General features: G+C 53.2%; 1 protein-coding gene across 3 annotated transcripts; it reads left to right on the top strand.

The window, feature by feature from the left end:
• Positions 1-491: 491 nt before the first annotated feature.
• Positions 492-8963, top strand: LOC131587617 (proteoglycan 4-like). 3 transcript variants are annotated; one of them, XM_058855675.1, is made up of 7 exons: positions 492-754; positions 3183-3401; positions 3663-3772; positions 4567-4655; positions 5049-5176; positions 5231-6854; positions 7206-8963. In XM_058855675.1, exons 1-7 carry the CDS (start codon positions 602-604, stop codon positions 7346-7348), a joined length of 2466 nt encoding a protein of 821 aa, XP_058711658.1. In that variant the 5' UTR covers positions 492-601; the 3' UTR covers positions 7349-8963. The 3 variants fall into 3 exon arrangements, with proteins under 3 accessions (XP_058711658.1, XP_058711657.1, XP_058711656.1); XM_058855674.1 differs by having other exon boundaries at positions 5049-6854; positions 7209-8963; XM_058855673.1 differs by having other exon boundaries at positions 5049-6854.

Raw genomic sequence — 8963 nt, 5'->3', positions numbered from 1 at the left:
AACCCTCTGCTTTCCCCTGTTCCCAGCAGGCTGGGGGAGCCCAGGGGCTGCTCCTCAGCTGCCAAATGCTGTCCCCCCAACACAGACACGGGGCTGGCTGAGGTGGCTCTGACTGTCTGGGGAGTTGCTGTGCTGCAAACTGCTCTCAGCAATTGCATCTTGCTGCCTTTGTTTCTAATGCAGCTGCAATTCCAGGGACGGGGGAAGACCCGTGTGAAAACAGGGCTTTGTCAATTGCTGTGGGAGTATTGTTATAGATTAGGAGAAATGGAACAGGAGGTAGAAGAGAGAACCTGTAACTGAGGGTTCAGGGGATGGCTGACGTTTGGAGAAGCAGAGGCCTGGATGAAGAATGCCAGTCCAGGGATTAGGATTCAGGCACAGGGTCTGTCCCCGGGAGAGGACCCCACGTGTTCGTTGGCACTGCTGCCTCTCCATCAAGGCCGATATGTGAGATGGGTGTGTTCTGCATGGCTCCAAAACTCTAATAAATACATTTCCTCCCCAATCTTCAAGCTGTTGGGTGTTCCTTGCTTTTGGGAGGTGCTTTAAATCTGACTGCCAGAGCCGTGGGCTGCTGAGAGCAGAAGCTGCCTGCACGATGCTGAGCTCAGGTCTTCCTCCCGTTCTCCTGGTGCTCTCAGTGCTGGAGCTGAGCTGGTCCCTGAGTGATGAAGAAAAGAAGATCATCTTGGATGAGCATAATAGATATCGCTCCCAGGTCTCTCCTCCTGCCAAGGCTATGATGAAGATGGTAAGTGGCTTTTATTGCAGAGGAATATTGGGGTGTTAGTGTGGTCCAAGGCACGATCTTAACACAAGGAGGGATCAGGGTGTTCCTGAGGGGAGGCAGAACAATTCTCATGTAGGGTTACAAGTCGGTGTCAATGGAGGGGTTCCCCAAACTGCCTCTAAAGGGAAGAGTTTCCTTCACCTTTGGAGTTGTCTTTGATCATTTTCTGCAAGTTCCTAAGTGTGATGTGAGTCCCCCGATGCTCTTCATGAGAGTGATGCAGCTCTCACTCACGTGAGTGCCTGCTGGAGCTCCCTGTGATGGCAGAAAGGGCAGGTGAGGCGCTGCCCTGAGCAGGTGCTGTGATGTGGAGACTTTGCCAAGAGCTGGTGGGGGAATGCTGCTGTGTGGGACATCACACAGCGCTCTGTATTTGCCTGTGCAGGTGGAGGTACTTGTATCTATTGGAGGGAATGTCAACTTGTCAGTCAAGGTCTTTCAGTTACTTGGGCTTGTCACACTCCTAATCCTCGCCATGACTTGGTGTCTTGGAGACGCGGGATCCCCTGTTTTGCTTGGGGAAATCAAGTCAGGTCCCACATCAGTGGGACCTGTAGTAAGACCAAAAACAAGCTTGGTGCTGATGCTGCTTTTTTGTCTTGTTCAGACTCTTGATTTGATTAAAAGTTGGCTATGAAGTTTTATCTTGCACCACATGTGATTTTTCCTCCCTGTTTGCAAATCACACAGAGAACTATAATTGTTTATCATGGAGTCTTGGAGTCCTTTCCTCTTTGGGTCACATTGTGCTTGTAGGACACCTCCCTGCCTGGCCCAGAAGTTGCCCAGAATAAGTAAAACCTTTGTGGGCTGATAAATGGGAATTCTTAACAAGTAGAAGAAGGAAAAAGTTAAATTCAGGAAGGGAAAGCCTGACCAGTGGCTGCAGACTCAAAGGGGACAGAGCAGAACGCCCAGCACCATGATCTCATCAAACCCACCAGCCACAGCAAACTCAGAGTATCAGGGCTTTGGAGCCAAAGTCTTAGAGAAAACCTGAGGGAAATGATCTCTCAGGGTCCTTAAGTCAGTGCAGTTCCAAACCTGTGGGGGTTGCTCCTGGCTGAATCTTTGATTGCAGCCCCTGTGCTTTGAGATGCTCCCTCTGCAGCTTCTGCTTCTGCTTAAACACACAGGACCTGCTCGTGGTCTGGAGCCAAAGGCTTTTTCATTTTGAAGCCAGCAAATGTTTAGCTCACAGCAGCCCTGATTCCTCAGTAGAGGTTTTCCATGAGAACACCATCCTCACCTCCCTCCTGGGACATTTGCTTGGGCTGTCTTTGCCTCTGGGTTCACCTGCTGCTGTGGCACTGTGCCTGGCTGAGGTCACCCCATGCTTCCTTTTGGGACATGGGGCTGGTTGCTTAGGAAATATTTAGTTGAAGAGGAGGAATCTGTAGCCCAAAGCCACTTTACTAATGAGGCAAATCTGCAGGTGTGAGTTCCCTGTTCATGGAACCCAGCTCCGTGCCAGAGGGAGAGGGGTGTGTGCTCCCCACATCAGGTCTCCAGCCATCTCTGTCAGCGTGGCTTGGGGCCATGGTGGGAGGTGAACCAAAATTCTGTGTCCCATCCAGGTGTCTTTGGGCTTGTCCTCATCCCCTCACCACCCCAATGGTGACATGCCCTCCTGTCTGGCACCTTTTGGATCCAGCTGGCTCTGTCCAGGAAGGTCCTCCCCTCAGGACCCCCTGTTTGCAGGGCTGCCTTCCAGCAGCCAAGCTGCTCTCTCCATCAAGGACAGTCCAAACAGCTGCAGTGTAGGATTCCCCACATGCATGCCTGTGAGAAAAGCTCTCCACCTCCTCCTCCTCCTCATTCTCCTCCCGCACATCCCTGTGGCCGGGGACTCAGCTGGTGATGGGGCTGCTGCCGCTCCAGAGGGGGCTCCTGGCTGGCAGCCAGACAGACACATCTCAGTTCCAGACAAACAGATGATGTTTCCCAGAAGTGTGTGCTCCCAGGGTTTGTACAGCTGCCAGGAGAGCTGTGTCCCATTCCCCTCCTATCCCCACCCTGGGCGAGGAGGGATGGCCCCAGGCCCCTCTGGCGTGACCCAAGATGAGTTTCCTTCCATCCTCGACAACTTCATGGTTTCTCCACGCTGGGTTGAGGATGCTCCATGATGGTGTTAGATGAGCTCCAGGACAGGCTGTGAGGGTCATGCTGCCCTGATCTTCTCCTGTCTGACCCATAAACCAAGGTTTAGTTTGTGCTGGGACTGACCATGGAGCTCCCCTCTCCTGAGGACTGTGTTAGGGAGAGGTTTGAATTTTCCTTATAGATGGGGAAACTGTGGCCAGACAGTGCAGGGGTCCTTGGTAAGTGCCTTGTTTGTGTTGGAGAGCCCAGTGTCCCTCTCTGTGTGCTGACACCGAGCTCCTTTCAGACCTGGGACAAGGAGCTGGAGGTCCTTGCTCAATCCTATGCAGAGAAGTGCATCTGGGATCACAACAAGGAGAGAGGCCGACGGGGAGAAAACCTCTTTGCTATGGCTCCAACCCTGGAACTAGAATTTGCCGTGGAAGACTGGAATGGGGAGGAGAAATTCTACAACTTGACAACATCCACATGTGTGCCCGGGCAGATGTGTGGCCACTACACCCAGGTACCAGCTGCTGGGGTGGAGGGGGGGCTACTCAGCAGAGCTGGGTGCCAGATTTTCTCCGAGAGAGACGAAGTCTAAGTGTTTCTTCACAGCTTGGGTAGGGGCAGAGATGGTGGTGGATCCTGAATGCCAAAGCAAGGTGGGGATGTGGGATCTGGGGATCACTCTGTGAGATGAGGAGGTCTTTGGAGCAGCCTTTAAGGCCAGGGGACAGGCTGCCTTCACCCAATCCCCTCACCTCCACCCTGATCTTTGCCTTAGGTGGTCTGGTCAAACACACATCAGATTGGCTGTGGGGCACATTTTTGTGAGAAGATCGATGGAATTGAAACAGAGAACATGCACCTACTTGTTTGCAACTATTATCCCCCGTAAGTCCCAGGCCCTGCATGAATTGATGCATCTCAGTGGGATTTCTGTGCTGGAAATGCCCTAGCCTTCAGTCCTTGTGTCACAGCAGGGTTTGTCCTTGGTCAGAAATAGAAGTTCCAAATAATGCTTCTGTTATCTTGGGTGGGTCCCAGAGTAAGGAAGGGTTGTCTGGAGATCCTGGCCCATGATTATGACTGCTGAGGGCTGGTTCAGCTCCTGGCACACACCCAGGGAGGGACCTTCTTCCCCGAGGGCTGCTCAAGGCTGAGGTGGCAGTAGCTGAGGGTACAAACAACTCCCTGGGTCTTGTTCTTCCCTGCTGGCAGCAGCTGTTGCCTGGGGTGGAGAAGGCCTTTTGCAGCAGCAGGAAGGGTTGGACGTGGGAGGAGAGCTGGGAACCCCCTTCCCAGCCCTGGGACCAGCCTTGGCACCACTTGCTTGGAGCTGCTGAGAGCACCAAGAGCAGCCAGTGGCTGCAGACCTTCCTGGGGGTCTGGAGCAGAAGTGAGATGGAATTCCCTTTCCCAGTGCCCATCCCCTGCTCTGTTCTGAGGGGGGTGAGGGATCTGCTCCATGGAATTGTCTGCCCTGGCTTTAGCTGCCTTGGGGTCAGGCTGGTGACTAAACGGCCCTGACAGGCCGTGGCAGGAGACCAAGGCCTCTTTTCTCTGTTTTCTACTTTCATCCCAAGTTTTGCCTTGGCTGGGAGATCCCAGCTGAATCAGCTCCCTCTCTGGGATGGGTGTTTCCCCTTTCCTCACGCCCTCTTTATCTTGGCATTTTCTGCTTCCAGGGGTAACATGAAAGGCAAAAAGCCCTACACGGAAGGACCCTCGTGTGAAACGTGTCCCACGGGCACAGTCTGTGTGAACAACCTGTGTGGTGAGTGAGCAGAGCCACGCGTGGCCCTGGAGGGGCTGCTGGGACTGAGACCCTGGGCTGGGTCTGAGCTCTGAACCCTCCTAGAGCTCTCAGGAAGCCCTTGAACTGTATTTCCAGGGCTGGAGCATGAGAAAGGACAGCTGCCTTAAGATAAGGAGGGGCTCGTACCCCGTTAGGCAGCATTATTTGCCCCTTGCATGGCAGGAGGTTGTGAGGGACATGAGATGTCTCCAGGTTGGGAATCCTGGAGTGGGGAATGGCCCAGAGTGATCTGAGAGGGGTCAGCTTCTGTTTCAGCCCCTCACTGGCTTCTGCTGGTCCTGCTCAGTGCAGGGGATCCATTGAGGTCAGCTGAGCCATCCCTAACCCAAGGCACTTTTCATCTCTCACCAGAACTCGTTGTAGAAGAGACCACTCCGGCCTCTGTGACTGCAAAGGCAAGGCCATCCACCCCAGCCACAGCCAAACCAGAGCCCACAGCCAAACCAGAGCCCACAGCCACAGCCAAACCAGAGCCCACAGTCAAACCAGAGCCCACAGTCAAACCAGAGCCCACAGCCACAGCCAAACCAGAGCCCACAGCCAAACCAGAGCCCACAGCCAAACCAGAGCCCACAGTCACAGCCAAACCAGAGCCCACAGCCACAGCCAAACCAGAGCCCACAGCCAAACCAGAGCCCACAGCCAAACCAGAGCCCACAGCCAAACCAGAGCCCACAGCCACAGCCAAACCAGAGCCCACAGCCAAACCAGAGCCCACAGCCAAACCAGAGCCCACAGTACCAGTTCACAGCACAGCTGAACCAGAGCCCACACAATCAGTGTCTACCACAACCAAGCCAAAACCTACATCTGCACTTCCAGCCACAACCACAGCCAGGCCATCACCCCCAGCCACACTCCCAACCACAGCCAAGCCCAAACCCCCAGCACAGGTACCCTTCAGCACAGCCAAGCCAAAACCTGCCAGCACGGTCCCTACAACCTCAGCCAGGCCAAAACCCACAACACCAGCAGCCACCACAGCCATGGCCAAACCAAGACCCACCATGCCAGCAGCCACCAGCACTGCATCCAAGCCAAAAGCCACCCCAACTATGGCCAAGCCAACACCCACCACACCAAAACCCACCCTAACAACCACTGCCACTAAGCCAACTACCACCAAGGTGACATCCACTCCCCTGAAACCCAGCACAACCACCACCAGGAAACCAACAACCTCCACACCAAACCTCACCACCACCACCAAACCAACACCCACCACACCAAACCCCACCACCACCACCAAACCAACACCCACCACACCAAACCCCACCACCACTACCAGCAAACCAACAACCTCCACACCAAACCCCCCAACCACCACTAAACCAACAACCTCCACACCAAACCTCTCCACCACCACCAAACCAACACCCACCACCACCAAACCAACAACCTCCACACCAAACCCCACCACCACTACCAGCAAACCAACAACCTCCACACCAAACCCCACCACCACCACTACCAGCAAACCAACAACCTCCACACCAAACCCCACCACAACCACCCCTACAGCCAAGCCAAAACCAACCACAGCTGTGGCCAAGCCAACACCTACCACACCAAAACCCACCCCAACTGTAGCTAAGCCAAAACTTGCTACAGCCTCAGCAACACCAACCCCCACCACACCAACATCTACCACCACTACAGCCAAGCCAACACCTGCTGCTACAACACCAGCACCTGCCACAACAGCAAGGACACAACTGAAAACTGACACAACCACAAAGCCAGAGCCAGAAAGATCTGATCCTACTGAGGCAACTGGGATCACTCTTTCCTTTGAGCCCACCATAGACCCAGATTATGAAGTGTCTCCAGAGGCAGACACTGGAGAGCCTTTTAGCTCCTTTACTACAGAGGATCCAGCCTTATTAGAAAGCCTGGGCACAGCCTTCAGCCCCAGATCAGTCCCAGAAACAAAGAAAGAGGTCAAAGAGGATGGGAAAGAGAAATCAGCCTTTTCCAGTCCATCTCCATCCCTCAGCCAAGCTGTGCCAGAGATGAAGTTAGGTTTCAATAGAGCTGAGCTCATAACCCCCTCCAAGTCAGTGGTCCTCAGCCCTGAAGAGCCCACATTCTTGCGCTTAACATCATCCTCCAAAGACAAAAAAGGGCCGAGCCCCCATTTCCAGACCTCCCTCTCAGGTAAGGCAACCATGGAGTTTGTCCTGGCATGGACACACAGACATTCAGGGATCCCCAAGCAGCATGGAGAGGGCTTGGGAGGAGCAGTGTCACACTGGTCCTTCGGATCCTCCTCTTGTATGTGGCACCAAGCCTTTTCCTCACTCTTTGCTCTAACCCTGAGGGGCTAATTGGATGTCCCTGAAGCATGGTCCCATTCACAGCCTGCTCCCACTAACTCACAGCTTCCCTGGACCAGAGCTCTACTGCCTCATGGTGCCTTGGGGCACATCATGGCACGCCTGCATGAATGGGAGTTTCTCTTCTGCCAGATCATGCCCTCTAACTCCACATTTTCCTCTCCTCTTCCAGCAGGTGCCCTGGACACAGAAGAACTGGAGACAAACTCGGACCAGACAAGTGTGGATCCACCCAAAGGTGGAGCCCCCAGTACCTGCTTGGGGCTTTCCCTCTTCCTCCTCCCCAGTGCCATCCTGGTGGGCCTTCTGCTCTGAAGGGTCTTCCTCAGCTGTCCCTGCACCCCTCACCAAGGCTTTTCTCAGCGCTGGTTGTTCCACAGCCCTGGTAGGCTCAGGAGACTCCTTGGACAATTCACACGCTCCCTCCTTACGCCGCCTTCTCTGCTGCAGCCCCGGTGAGCCAAGGGCAGCTGGCAGTCCCAGGGGAACTTTGTCCCCTTCCTGAGGAGACCTGAGGGCAGGAGGGTGTTTGCCATAATGCTGGTGACCTTGGACGCTTCTCCTTTTTCCTGGCTTCTGTTCCATTTCCAGGCTGGAAGTGTTGAGCTCTCCCATGTACCCACAAACCCATCTGGCTGGCAGGCCCTGCCACAGCGTGACCCTGGGGACAGAGGGTGACTTGGGGACAGTGAGACATGGTGCTTGGCTTTGGTGTTTGTAGATGAGACATGGTGCTTGGCTTTGGTGTTTGTCAGGATGAGTTTCCAGCAGAAATGCTCTTTTCCTTCCCAATGTGTTTCAGTTTTGGACATATTTTATCTCTTTCCTTTTTTGTCTAAGTAGAGTGGCTTTTTTGAGGATTTCTGTTTCCCCCTAGTTGTGGTGTAGCTCTGGCCAGTACTACCCAGCTGATCCCCCCTCTCCTCCTCACACTCTGCAGCCCATGCCTCCTCCCTCTCTCCTCCTCCCTCTCTTGCTGTCTGGCACATGTCCCATTCCTCCCCCCATTACTCCAGTGCCACAGATTTATTTTACGCGTGTGCCTGCACCTGTGTGCACGCACAGAAGAGAAACCTTCAGAGCTGAGAGAGGCTACCAGCTCCTTCATGTGAATTTTATCGGCATGGCTTCATTCTTTGCATAATTTCTGTGTATTTGAATTAGGATACAGATTCCTCTTGACACGTAACTTGTGTGTGTGTGGTCAAGGAGAACAAGTCCCCACATGTGTTGGTACAATCTGAGCTCCAGACATACAAGTGACATTGTTAGAGGTTATTGGTGGCTCCTGGGCTTGTTGCAGGAGCACTGGCATTGTCTGGACCACTGTGTTTTGTAACCCAACATCTCTCCTCCCTTCACCTGAGGATTCCCAGTCTGGTGTGTTAAATATGTGACAAGCTTTGCAGACAAGTGGAAGGAAGATAACAGCCCCTTCTCTGGTCATTGCAACTTTTCATTTCTTACAGATGAGGTGGAGGATGATCTGCAGGCCATTATTCAGATCCTCCACTGCTGCTCTGTCCTGTGCATCCCCAGAGCATGCATTGAATAAATCCTGTTGTGAAAATCTGTTCACTGTCTCTCTGGGGAATCTGGACACCTGGGAGCAACTTATTATACCTGTAAAATGCTCTTAATTATGTGCTTACCTGGAACTGATAAAAGACAACATGACTTCTGTGGGTCCTGAACAGGTTTTTTGGCTTTCCAAAAGCATCCATGTGCTGCTTTTTGTAAGGATGTAACTTAATGTTTTTAAACTTGTGTAAAAGCAGCAGGAGGCTATGGGGATTGAGGATGACGTAGGGAATTTTTCTTGAGCATCCAGCTGAGTGCTAAGTAAAAATGTGTCCTCACCAGGAATTCTTGGGCAAGGGAAGCAAGAGAAAAAGAGCTCAGAGCAAACAAAGAAATAAAAACGATGGCA

The sequence above is a fragment of the Poecile atricapillus genome, chromosome 23 (genome assembly GCF_030490865.1).
Source record: "Poecile atricapillus isolate bPoeAtr1 chromosome 23, bPoeAtr1.hap1, whole genome shotgun sequence".
NCBI classification, from domain to species: domain Eukaryota; kingdom Metazoa; phylum Chordata; class Aves; order Passeriformes; family Paridae; genus Poecile; species Poecile atricapillus.
This window is presented reverse-complemented; position numbering and strand designations above follow the sequence as displayed.

Excerpts from the sequence above, each read along its gene's own strand:
- LOC131587617 (XM_058855673.1), top strand. The coding sequence starts at position 602 with ATGCTGAGCTCAGGTCTTCCTCCCGTTCTCCTGGTGCTCTCAGTGCTG. Across the intron at positions 755-3,182 it reads CCAAGGCTATGATGAAGATG|ACCTGGGACAAGGAGCTGGA; the intron begins GTAAGTGGCTTT and ends AGCTCCTTTCAG. Across the intron at positions 6,855-7,205 it reads TTTCCAGACCTCCCTCTCAG|CAGGTGCCCTGGACACAGAA; the intron begins GTAAGGCAACCA and ends CTCCTCTTCCAG.